This window comes from Glycine soja, chromosome 11 (genome assembly GCF_004193775.1).
Source record: "Glycine soja cultivar W05 chromosome 11, ASM419377v2, whole genome shotgun sequence".
NCBI classification, from domain to species: Eukaryota; Viridiplantae; Streptophyta; class Magnoliopsida; order Fabales; family Fabaceae; genus Glycine; species Glycine soja.
The window spans coordinates 5,478,875-5,491,117 of record NC_041012.1 but is presented as its reverse complement, the minus strand read 5'-3'; the positions used below and the strand labels follow the sequence as shown (position 1 = coordinate 5,491,117).

The following is a 12,243-nucleotide window of genomic DNA, read 5'->3' as shown; positions in this document are numbered from 1 at the left end:
TTAACATTCATGATATAACACCACTGTTATTTAAGACGCAAGAAAGGACCAGTTACTATTCAGAAATAGATGATAAGAGTCATCACATTTGAAAAGCTGATTGGTGCAATAACAGAAATACCAACATAAGTCTAGTACAAGATTATAAAAAGAAAGCATATATATTATGTCTCTTTTGAAGGTGAAAGATTAAGCACTAGCTGAAGCCACATATTTCTCTATTGTCTGCTGCAGCTCATCCTTCTTTGCTCCCACCACTTTGCTTAGAAGTGTTCCCTCTTTCACAAACACAAAAGTGGGCATAGCCTCAATAGCCCAGTCTTGAGAAACACTCTGCAATCAACAAATTATTTATGATTAGTTTCTGAATTGAACTTATGATTATTTTTTGGTAGGGGGATTATAAATATTATATATTTTATTTTATTTACCTTTAATTCGTCCACATCCACCTTTAGGAATACGACACTTGTGAACTTCTTAGCCAGCTCAGCCAAGAATGGTGCAATGAAACGGCATGGTCCACACCAAGAAGCAGTAAAATCCACAACAATCTGACAATTAGAAAAGTAATAATATCTCAAATTTGACGTTATAGAAGAGCATTATTACCCCTTAAGACATTAATAATTAAGGATGTCCAAAATTACATTGCTAATAATTATTTTTCTTATTTTTTATACTATAAATATTTTTTTCTTTTAATATCTTAATCAATATTTTAAAATCCATTATACAATGCATGATTTAAGTCAAAATTTATGGATAGGTGAATCGATGAACCACACAGAGCTGTTGGAATACTAGATCATCGAACTAGAATTCAGTAAACTGAAAATGAAATCATAAATTTTGGTTTTATAAGAAAAAAATGTTTATTTTTTCAACAAATAATTATAAACCTTTTATTCATTTATTTTTTATTTCTTATTTCAAAAGATTTATATAAGATGTAATTTTCATCGTTTTTAAAAATAAAAAATTAACGTGATTGTTTTAACCACTGCATTTTTATAAGGTCAACCATAAGATTTGATATTGATAAAACTGGAAAACAAATTTTAGAAAGGGGTGAAATATATACTTTCATGAATTGCACTATTGCAGATTACGTACTTCATAAACAGCCAACTCAACCAAACAATAAATTTTCTTTCGTTGGTACTCTTTCTTGAATATTGACTAAGTCCAAACAATCTAGTTATCCCCCGACAACAATTTTGGTTGCTTGTCACATCCGCTGGGGCTTTTTATAGATCAAAACAAAACTTATTTACAAAAATATGCATTGTGCTTTCTCTCATTTAATTAATTAAAGATTAAATATTTTATTTCCACATTTCCATTCCTCTTTTATCCCTTTTTCAGTTTTTTCAACCTCACATCTCTCATTTTTCTCTCTTCCTTTTTTCCCCTCTTTGTAGCTCTCTTCTCTGCACCCATCACATGCACACGCACACTGCCTTGGGGTTGTGAGAAAATCATATCTCTCTATAAATGACATTCCCCTACTAATGATCCTATATCTCACAGATCTTGCAAAAAGACAAAGCAGGAAAGTGTAAATGGTCTAAAAGCAGTGTGACTGCTTTCAAAGCTTAATAATAACTTGGGGATAACAACTTAATTAATCCATCTGATGACGGACTGCTTAGTGTTTACAATTAGGTAAATCTGATATACGGCACTCAAGATCCGGAAAACTCAATTTGAGAGAAAATGGTACCTATGTTAATAATTGCGGGTAGAAATTGTTTGTTATTTTTTCCCCTGAAGTGTTGTTTTTCTATTGATATAGGAAATGCATCAGACAAAGGGAACAGTTGATTGGCTTTTAATTCTCACATGAGTATAGTAGTATGCACAACCTATGAAAAACCTAAGATGTAAAAGGACATCCTATTAAAATTGTCATCAGAGCATCCCATATGAGTAGATTAACAAGCCCATCTAAGTAATTATAAATTTGTTTAAATATATTTTTTCAGTTTTTATAATTTAGAAATTTTTTTTGTTCTTGTAATTTTATTATCATCAACATTTTATGAAAGTCCTATAATCAAGTTTCGGAATCAATTAAGACCACATGAAAATAATAATAATAACAAGAACAACAATCAAGTTAAGGACAAATTGAATCTATGATGGCCTTTAAACATTATATTCATAAAGCCAGATGAGACATAAACAACCCAATCACGAACGCATCAAACAATAACAAAACCGAAACAAAGTATTGTTTAGAATGATGCCATAAATTGAGATCCATATATTGAAATTAAGATTAATGAGTTGATGATACGTACGAGTTTCTTGGATTGGTTGCCCTTCTGGAGTTGATCGTTCCATGCGTCAACGGTGTGACAGCTAATGACTTGTCCCTCCTCCGAGGAGCCTGCCATTCTCTCGATAATAATAATCCTTATTTTCTCAGAAAACTTTGTCAGTTATAACTTACGAATTTCAATATATATCACAGAGCCATTTAGCTGCTACGATATCACTACTTTATATAAGCAACACGGTGGGCCTTATCGTGAAAAGGGACTCGCCTTTCTCACTTTTTACAAATTTGCCATCAACCATGATCTTCCCGCGGATGTTCTCATCTCATGCATTTTCTTTTATGGATGCATGTGAATAAATCTTAAGATATCTTTAGAGTATTGATTCAAAAATTTAGAGCATTAATTAAGATATTGAAAGGAGAAAATAATAGCCAAACATAAAAAATTATCATGAAGAACATAATTTTAATTATTTCAATAAAAATGTTTTTCATTTTAATTTTTTTAACTTATTCATTAAGATCACTATGGTTAACATTTGACCAAATTATCTGTTAGAAAAAAACATTTAACTAAATTTAATTGCTCAATTAATTAATAACGATCCTTCGGGATTGCGATTTGGATTTGAAATTAAGTACACGGTTTCTTTTTCTATTTTTTTTTTACAGAAATAAACGCTTTCTCAAAACTTTGAATTCATTTAACATAAAATATAAAGCACAGTAATTAATTGAGTCGTGTTTGCTCTATTTATTATGATATCATTAATTTTATTTTTAATAGTGGTAAAGGATTTGGAATTTAGCACAATGTTTTGCTCTTTATGGAACACACGTTATTATATAATGATAGTTTTAAATAAATTAATATATAACACTGATCGAGCACATTCATAAACTAATACGATGTTATTTTAATTTAACCAGTATTAAGATCGAGTCCTAATGTTAAATACTTAAATTAATAAATATACAATATCTTTTTTTTTACACAAAATATATAGTACGTATCTTATTCAATGAATTGCTTGACACCTGTTTCACTATTAATTCAAAAGTTTACTTTCTATGCATTAACAATATTTTTTTTACATTTTTAATTTTATTTATTACCTCTCCTCTCAAAACTAATTTTTTGTAAGTATTATTATAAAATTAACAAATTTATTATACATTATAATATGCAATTAAATGATATTATAAAACCCTTTTATATTAATTATGTTTGACAAGATATTTTAGTTGATTTTTAATTTTTTTACTAGTTGAAAAACTCATTTGACTTTTCAATAAATAAACTTTTTTAGAAATTTCTAATATTTTTTTAAACACTATTTAAAATAATATTTTTTTAAACGCTAGTTTCTAACTTATAGCTTCAAAGTTTTTATATTTTCTTTCTTTTTATCCTTAATATATTTATCAAATTTTTTGTTTATTCTTTTTAAATAAATCATAATTTTATTATTTTTCAGTCATTTTATATTTTTTAGCTACTTCAACAACTAATTCCATCAAATACTTATAATTAAATAAGCTAGTTTTTTCCGTTTTCAATTATATTTTTAGTTAATTTTTCCAAACATAGTCATTGTTTATGTGAGAACTATCCTATCTTAATTTAGATGAATTTGATTTGTATATGCTATAATTATAATATGAGACGCTAACATGGCTCATTTAGGAATGTAAATTTGTATTTCAAAATGAGTTTTTCCGAAATATAACGAGTTGTGCAGGATTCAAATAAGGAAATACAAAAAACATTGTTAGCGTCTTGGCCCATGTTTTGTAACCAATGGATTCCAATTACAAAGAAAATAACATATGCATGAAAGCAGGGATACGAAAAGGATCTATATCCTCTCATATTTCTACTTCTGCATGATGGGATATGATTTTATTAGAGAGAAAAAGTGGTACATTTTAACTAGTAATTATCTCACGTACTGTATGGATATTATTAATCTTAAGTAAAACCAAAAAAAGTATATGAATAATCTCATAACAAGTGTTTAAATGCAAATGGAACATCACTTTACCAACATTATTATTTTTTCCAAGAAATGGCCATGCATAAGGCACAACATTATTATGCTTTTATTTTTGGCCATCCCTTTTCAAATTCTTCACGATTTGATTTTGACACACGGATGTTACTCGTACCAGAACAAAAATCTTTTTTCAAGAGTTGGTCATGTACATATTGTACGCAAAAATGTTCCCCTTCCCCCCTTTCTTTATTGGTTACGCACTGCTTTAAAAGAATTTCTTTAAAAATAAAAAAGGGTGGCAAAGTTGTGTTGGGTATTCACACATGGTCATGTTCTTGTTAATGACATTGTTATGAATTGAAAAATCAGCTCAAATGCTTTCTGTCATTCGACGTCTAGGACCCTCCCAAAAAGAAAGAAAGAGAAGAAAGAAATTTTAAGGGTGTGTTTCATTTACATTTTCATTTTCTGTTTTCATTTTTTTGAAAATTGTTTTTATTTTTAAAAGATTAGAATTCTAAAAATATGATTGGTTTGACTTATTGTTTTCTACTTTCAAGAAATAAAAATACTAAAAATATGTTTTCAAACGAAAATATATTTTTAGATTTGCTTAAAATTACATTCCTTGTCACTACATTTTCATTTTATCCAAAATGAAGTTCTTGGTGTCAACTGAAAACAATGAAAACGAGATTTTATTGTTTCCAGTTTTTTGTTCGTTTGAGAAAATATTTTCATTGAACATATTTTCAAAAATCTAACCAAACGCATTTCCATCATCATTTTCTATTTTCAATAAAAATGGAAACAGAAAACAGTCAAAAACAAACGCCCCCTAATATTTTTCTCTGCTACCTTCATCACGATACATAATTCATTCTTATAGGCACTGCAGCGACTGGATAGAGACAAAAGGTTCTAACAAGAATGGCACTACCAGCCTTAGTGGAATAACTGAAAAGGAATAATAAGGAGCAAATTATAACATAGATATGTAAGTGGCAGACAACCACTAATTCTATAGCCACTAAGAAGTTGCCAACTCAGCACTGTTGTTGGAATTGGTTAGGCAGAATCGTTTAGAGATATTGTGGCTTGGTTATCTTCCTCTTGGGCCTTTGGTTTGTGTATCTGCTACTGCTGCTTTATTCCATTCATAACACATTGTGAAATATTTTTTTGTTGAAAAAAAGTGAAAATAGATAAGCTAGAAGAATTGGATGATGTCCTAGATGCTGATATCAAGGGCGTGCATAGTCCTAAATGGTGAAGCATTTGTTTTTTATGTGCAGATATTTTGCACTGTGCCTTTTCGTGCTCGTGAAATGCACAATGACTTTATCACTTAAACAAATAAAAAAATAAACGATGTCCTATTCAGTACTCGATGAAATAGGATAACAGCTCCCTTCCTATTTCGAAACGTCAAACACAGTTAAGCCCTGGCATCAATAAGATATGGGGCAGGAAGGGGCCAATCGTGTGAAAATAACTTATGCGAGAATGAAAAATTAAATCTTAGCCATTCTAATAATTAATAAGAAAGTCATTCTCCTTAGATATATCGGGCAAGATATCAACTAACAAACTGATACCACAAGAACAAGCCTTTTACATTTAGCAACAAAAATTATCTGAATACAAAGTACATGGTTAATTGGATCACTTCCATCACTTGGAATGTATTACAGTTTTATACAAAGTAGAATAAGAGAAACAGATACTACAACTGAATCAGGTTCTTGAAACAATAAGTAACAAGAAGGAACCACCCAATAAGAATGGAAGTGAAGAAGAACCAAAACTTTAGGAAGGTGAAGCCCCCGAATAAGACTCCAAGAAAAAATATAACCACAAATGGTAAGATAGACCGAAGCATAGATGTTTTGCTGACCCAACGTCCATTGAATAAAACGAAAATTGCCAGATTCACCACATTCCATCCGCCAGACAGAAAACCCAACCTGTTCAAATTATTGGCAACATACGAGTGGCAGTTGCAGGTAAAGAGATTGTAAGATAAATGTTGGAATTCTTGAGTGCTTTTCCTTAGTGCATCATCCCAAGTCCTCAAATCTCCTTTAGTTTCATCCTGAATGTAGTGTTCCTCACCATTGTACACAGACTGGACTAAAGGGACGCAACACTGGCAACAAATATTTTAAACAACATTAGATAAGCAATAGATGAACAGAAAACCAAAGGGCTAAAATCAAGTTCCTTTGAAATATAACTCTTCGCAGCTTCCATCTAGTGTATATCACAGCATGATGAAGAAATAAAAACACAAAAGAAAGTTACAGACTCGAAGTTGTTTGACAAAGAACCAAGAGTCTCATGGCATAGTCTTGCTTTCTAATTCTTGATTTGTCACTGCCTTAGTTTAGGACAATTTGTTTACTAAGGGGAAGCAAACCTTTCCTGCGTTCACTTCTCACAAAGAAAGCATTACCTTTTCTTTGGGAATTTGAATATAGCGGGTGGCAGCTCCAAATGCAAAATTGTCCACACACACAAAATTAGGCCCTGCAAAATCCAATATCACTCCATCCTCTCTGCAGATGCCAATGTGACCGATGCAAGGAATGAACCACGAGATCACAGGAAGTGGTGACCACACAACGGAGCATGGAAATCGAGCCCTTTTCGGATCAATTTGCATAGTTTGGGAATAACTTCCTTCCATCGTCTGCTGCTGCTTGGTATCCGACTCTGCTTCCATTGCAACACTTGCTAGAACTAGAACACTGACTTGCCAATAGACAACAAGCAATTATAAAACTGAAAATAATCAACATATACATATACATAAACATAGTGTCTAATATTTCCAATTATTTGAACCTATGCCAAATCATCAAACCAAGAATGCAGGTCTATTAACTACTATTTCCAATTTAAACGATTCAAGTGAATAAACTATGGAATTCAAATGTTGCATGACTTTTAAGGTCCCCAAATTCTGGTTTCAAGAACAAGCAGGGCGCTAAACCGAGATTGACCACTACCTACTACATCGGTCCTTACACAGATTCAGATTTCAAAATTCGAGATTGAAGTTTGGTTCGTGGAATAAATTGATGGGAGAGTGATAAATATAAACAACACGGGCGATTGAAGATGAAATTAGAAAGCAGGACGAGAAACCCTAGCAAAGGCAAAGGCATGAATTATAGTTAACACAGAACATGGAAATAAGAGAAAGGGATCCGATCCAATCACCTTGTAAAACAGAAGCAGAAGAACAGCTACTCGCAAACTATGTAACTACACAATTTCATAGCCTAGTCATTAGAAGAAGGGACCTAATTTGTATAATTATCCACTAAACTTCCCCCCTACTTTTTTCATCTTATTTGTTGTATTTCTCTCTTTCCTAAAGTGTGAAACAAATATTGTTTAAACTTTTTTCTATCATCTTATCTTAATTTCTAGTTTTATTTGCCTTTTTTTTAATAAGAGATGAACAAAATTGTTTGAGTAATTATATCAGGCAAATTGATAAAGTAAAAGTGGTTTTAAGTTAAAATGACTAAAGAATTGTGTGAGTAATTATATCAGGCAAATTTAACCAAAAGTGATTTTATAGTTTCAAAATAGATTAAAATAAATAAATAAAAATAGATGCTATTAGTAATATGATAGAAAATAGATAAAGTATGAAATAAACTTAAAAAAATGAAAACAAAATGATTTTGAAATTAAGTGCATGTAGAAGAATTTTCATGAAATTGTGTGAGCTGATTTTATTAATTAATTACTTGATTATATATTTGGTTAAATTTCTAAACGTGGTTTGTGATTTAAGTCCTGATTGATTTTTTTATTAAAAAAAAATAAGGAAGGGAAATAAATTGAATTTCCCCCTAATAATTTGTCTTTTAATTGAGAACAGAGCAAATAAATTATAAAAAAAAAAAAAAAAAGAGGAAGCGCAAATTAAGCAACGAAGTCACTAGTCCCTGATAAAAACCAGGCTACTCTGCCATCCCATTTGTCCGATTTGGCTTCCTTTAACACAAAAACGAGTCACATCATACATCCTAATAGTTAAAATGAGTTCTTGATGTCAAGATCACCAATTATGATCCTTGATCAAGTAAGAAGCTAAAACCAACTTGCTACAGTGATAACATTGTTGCAGTGATGCATTGTCTTTGAATTTTAACTTCTATCATCAGCAAAAAAAAACACATTGAATTTTCAAAAGCATTCCTCTCTTTACTTCCATATCAAACTGAGTTTGAAAACAAAATTGAGGCAAAACTCAGTTCAGAAAGGGACCTAACTAAAAATCAAACAAGAGTTTTTTTTCAATTTTACTTTTTGAACCTAAGCTGGAGATCTACCAACTGAAATTATGATTGTAGCTCCTCCAATAGAAACAAGGACTCCAAGCTAGGACCTTAGCCACAGGATCAATCCTATTCAAGTGCACACTCTCATATTTACGTTTCTCATCTAGGAATTGAACAGATAAGTTATATGACGAGTTTAATTTATATAAATGGTCAAACATTCAATACGATCTGAACATTTTTTCATGTCACCATCCTATTCATTAGGCTTTTGACTCTTAACAGGTTATATAATTCAGATGCAAATAATAACTCAATAGTTATAAAAAAAACAAACCAACTAAAAATTATTTACCAAATTTTTTTTTTATTGAAATATACAAAAAAATCAACTAAAAATTAAAATAAAAAATAACTCTGCTACCTAAATGTTTAGGGGTTCAAATTCCCCAATTATGATTATGTGTAGACTATAGCAGAGGTTGCCAGAATTAGTAATAAAACAGCTAATGACCCCGCTGCAACAAAGAAATGTTGGGACATTAGGTCACCATAAGGGATTTTCACATATTTACCATCATCTAAATTCTTTCCCCTCTAACTTCTAAGAGCTTTGTGTAGTAATCAATCGTTGGATGAGGAAAGAACTGTCACTTTTTTCTTCCCAATGATTCTTGGGCTCAATGGGGACTATGACCTCTTTGGCATACTTGGTTTCTTGACTTCTTCCCCAGACAACAAGGTACAAGCCGGATATAATTAAGAATGCTCCAATAATGCTGCACCTCAAAATTGAAAATAATAAGATTTCTTTAACATAAACTAACAACGCTACAACGTTTAGACTTCCCTTTATTAGCATATAACATTTTGTCATTAGAACAAAAGATGCTTGGATTATAAGAACCTACCCTCCCAAGAAGAATTCTTCACCGAAAATAAAAGATGCCATCACAGATACAAGTAATGTTTGTAAAGGTAGATAAATTGAAGCAAGCACTGGCCCTCCTTTGCCAATAGTCCATATCTGTATTGCTGATGCCAGCCCTGAAGTCACCAGTCCCTGATACAAACAAGCCTATTCTGTCATCCTATTTGTTATATTTGGCTTCCCTTAACATAGAAACGAGTCACATCATATATACTAATAGTTCAAATATGAATTTTCTTGATGTCAAGGTCGCCAATTATGATCCTTAATTAAAGCCAACTTAAGCCTGCTACAGTGATTGTCTTTGAATTTTAACTTCCATCACCAGCCAAAAAGAAAACTCAGATGTCAAGAAAATAGAAACATCAAGAGAACCAAAATGCCAAAGAGAAAAACAGATTGAGGGATCAATTTAATTTACAAACCGAGAACAAGGCACTGAAGATCTCTCCACTAGAATTGAACTGCCAGGCTTTGGAATCCGTCTCAAAAAAGGCTGCAATTGTCAAAAACTGCACAACACCAAAGAAGCATGTAAAAGCAGAAACTGTGAGTGGGGCTGAGTATTTTTTCAGAACAAATGCTTGCATCACAATCCAACCAGACCAACATAAGGAGTGACCAAAGAGATAGATGCCACCCAAGTTCCAGTTCTTTCCTGTGGCATCCCCCAATACAGACAAGTATTGTTCCTGATGTAATGCTAAACGCGGAGTATAAATAACAGGTCCCTTGTAAAGGGTAATGATTGAAGCTCCTCCAACAGAAGCAAGGACTCCAAGGACCTTAGCCAGACCATCAATCCTGTTGAAGTGCACACTCTCATATCTGCACTTCATATATATAATTGAACAAATAAGTTATACTCGAGTTTAATTAATGAGTAAATAGTCTATGCAGTCTAGAGAATCTTTAAGCTCTCATCCAATTACAAATTGTCATGAATGATAAGTTTGTTAACTGTGCATTAAAGTTAAAGTATTTATACAAGCATTCAATGTAAAACATGTTGATACAAACATTCAACAAAATTTGATCATTTGATCATGAAATCATCCAATTTATTAGGCTTTTGACTTTTAGAGGTTAAAGATCGTAGCTTGCCTGAGTAGAGCAGCCATCAGAAAGGTAAGTGCTGGAACAGAATTCTGCATAGCAGCAGCAAAAGTAGGTGATGTTTTCTCCAAACCCAAGAGGTAGAATCCTTCTTTCATTGTTATTCTGCCAGAATCAGAAGTGGGGTTAATTTTAAAATTACGCCAAATATGTCTTACTAATCAATGGAGTGGCTTCATGAAGAGATCGTACCCAACAAGTCCAAGTAGGAAAAAGTGTAGCACACAGTATCTGGTTATTGATGGCCTGTCTTTCCTTGAAGAGAGTAAAACAGATACAGAAAATAATAAAATAAAAGGTGAGATAGCTTAACAGGGGATAATTAAAGTGATAGAGCTAAAGTGCATATATACTTCTCTGAAAAATATGCGAGGGGACCCAGAAGAACCAAGGCGGTGATGTTTCTATGGACAGGAAAAATAAGCTTGCTTACGCCTGTATCAAGTGCAATTCTCAGAAATATATGATTTCCTGCATAACAAAATTGTAAAAATGTTAAGGCTATGTGAAGATTAGCTCGTTGAGGCATCATGTTCTTTTAGTCTTTTCTGTATTGGTTGCTGATGACTCCGTAATCTCAATAGAGATGCAGATAGTAGGAATAGTGAATGAGCAGTGTTGAGAGTTCAATCGTTTAGAACTGTTTTACCAGGAGAACGGGAGGGAGGGGGATCTGTCTGGAGGGCAGATCCATCTATGTTGTGGACTAACGAAAGAAAAACAAAAAAAAGGATCCCATTTGTTTTTTTTAATGTATAACATCTAAAATGAATTTTGTCGTTTATGGGTTAAAACTTAAAACTTGTTTGTGGACTCGTATCTACCGCTAGTGTGCTAGCAATAAGATGGATTGCTTAGTTTGCATGTGATTGCAAACTGCTCTTTGCTGTTATTTTAGTGGATCTCAAAATTTTGTATCTTTATAGTCCCGAGTCAGAGATAAGGATGTTTTTTTAACTCAGTTGATTATAAACTAATTTCATTTTAACATGTTTGACACTTGACTAAGAAAATTTTACATGAATATTATTATCAACTTTATCATTAAATTTACTATTTTTAATAGCGACAATCATGTTTCTTCATCTTCTTTTTTTATTCTTCTAACCCTTCATTTTAGTCTATGTAAGTGGGCTTAATCTTATGTAACCATTCTCTTTAATGACTTTATAATAAAAATGCCAAATATAGTAAATAAAAATATTTTTTTAATAAAATTAAGAATTAAAACGAGTAATACTTACATTTTTAAATAATAAAGGATATTAACAAATTTTGTAATCCTATAACTCTTATTTTCTCAATTAAATGGTATATTAATATCTTTTAATCCATTTTGATTTGAACTTTGTCATAACTTTATAATTAGGTTTTATAAAGTTTGTTTCTTCTTCTTTATCATTGAAACTCCAATGTCACACACAAATGATCTTTGGGTTGATAGGTTGAATAATTGTTATTTATTTCTTCTTTTATTATATTATTGTGTTAGTGTATTAATATAATATCATCGTAACATATCATCGCAGTAATTTTTATTAAAAAAAATTGACGATACATTAAAATGGATCAAAATTATTAAATTTTGAAAATATGAGGAACCAATTATGT

At 31.5% G+C, this 12,243-nt stretch overlaps 3 protein-coding genes across 6 annotated transcripts; all 3 read right to left on the bottom strand.

Annotated features, from left to right (window-relative positions):
• LOC114374756 (thioredoxin H1-like) lies at positions 1-2,494 on the bottom strand. The gene is made up of 3 exons (XM_028332426.1): positions 2,307-2,494; positions 432-554; positions 1-333 (listed from the first exon to the last, which is right to left on the bottom strand). Exons 1-3 carry the CDS (start codon positions 2,400-2,402, stop codon positions 190-192), a joined length of 363 nt encoding a protein of 120 aa, XP_028188227.1. The 5' UTR covers positions 2,403-2,494; the 3' UTR covers positions 1-189.
• A 3,369-nt stretch (positions 2,495-5,863) lies between these two features.
• On the bottom strand, positions 5,864-7,662 carry LOC114373772 (protein RTE1-HOMOLOG-like). 2 transcript variants are annotated; one of them, XM_028331310.1, is made up of 3 exons: positions 7,510-7,662; positions 6,740-7,034; positions 5,864-6,433 (listed from the first exon to the last, which is right to left on the bottom strand). In XM_028331310.1, exons 2-3 carry the CDS (start codon positions 7,007-7,009, stop codon positions 6,011-6,013), a joined length of 693 nt encoding a protein of 230 aa, XP_028187111.1. In that variant the 5' UTR covers positions 7,010-7,034; positions 7,510-7,662; the 3' UTR covers positions 5,864-6,010. The 2 variants fall into 2 exon arrangements, with proteins under 2 accessions (XP_028187111.1, XP_028187110.1); XM_028331309.1 differs by lacking the exon at positions 7,510-7,662 and adding an exon at positions 7,315-7,503.
• A 1,270-nt stretch (positions 7,663-8,932) lies between these two features.
• LOC114374518 (protein WALLS ARE THIN 1-like) lies at positions 8,933-11,416 on the bottom strand. 3 transcript variants are annotated; one of them, XM_028332176.1, is made up of 7 exons: positions 11,282-11,416; positions 10,986-11,103; positions 10,825-10,887; positions 10,621-10,737; positions 9,942-10,344; positions 9,497-9,648; positions 8,933-9,364 (listed from the first exon to the last, which is right to left on the bottom strand). In XM_028332176.1, the coding sequence occupies exons 4-7, from the start codon at positions 10,728-10,730 to the stop codon at positions 9,190-9,192; spliced, it is 840 nt and encodes a 279-aa protein (XP_028187977.1). In that variant the 5' UTR covers positions 10,731-10,737; positions 10,825-10,887; positions 10,986-11,103; positions 11,282-11,416; the 3' UTR covers positions 8,933-9,189. The 3 variants fall into 3 exon arrangements, with proteins under 3 accessions (XP_028187977.1, XP_028187975.1, XP_028187976.1); XM_028332174.1 differs by having other exon boundaries at positions 10,986-11,371; XM_028332175.1 differs by lacking the exon at positions 11,282-11,416 and having other exon boundaries at positions 10,825-10,882; positions 10,986-11,122.
• Positions 11,417-12,243: the final 827 nt, after the last annotated feature.

Excerpts from the sequence above, each read along its gene's own strand:
- LOC114374518 (XM_028332174.1), bottom strand. The coding sequence starts at position 11,164 with ATGATGCCTCAACGAGCTAATCTTCACATAGCCTTAACATTTTTACAA. Across the intron at positions 10,888-10,985 it reads CTCGCATATTTTTCAGAGAA|GAAAGACAGGCCATCAATAA; the intron begins GTATATATGCAC and ends ACTCTCTTCAAG. Across the intron at positions 9,649-9,941 it reads TCTTCAGTGCCTTGTTCTCG|GGACTGGTGACTTCAGGGCT; the intron begins GTTTGTAAATTA and ends TGTTTGTATCAG.
- LOC114374756 (XM_028332426.1), bottom strand. The coding sequence starts at position 2,402 with ATGGCAGGCTCCTCGGAGGAGGGACAAGTCATTAGCTGTCACACCGTT. Across the intron at positions 555-2,306 it reads GCAACCAATCCAAGAAACTC|ATTGTTGTGGATTTTACTGC; the intron begins GTACGTATCATC and ends TCTAATTGTCAG. Across the intron at positions 334-431 it reads TGGATGTGGACGAATTAAAG|AGTGTTTCTCAAGACTGGGC; the intron begins GTAAATAAAATA and ends TGTTGATTGCAG.
- LOC114373772 (XM_028331309.1), bottom strand. The coding sequence starts at position 7,454 with ATGCCTTTGCCTTTGCTAGGGTTTCTCGTCCTGCTTTCTAATTTCATC. Across the intron at positions 7,035-7,314 it reads ATTTTGAAATCTGAATCTGT|TGTTCTAGTTCTAGCAAGTG; the intron begins GTAAGGACCGAT and ends TTGGCAAGTCAG. Across the intron at positions 6,434-6,739 it reads TTCAAATTCCCAAAGAAAAG|TGTTGCGTCCCTTTAGTCCA; the intron begins GTAATGCTTTCT and ends ATTTGTTGCCAG.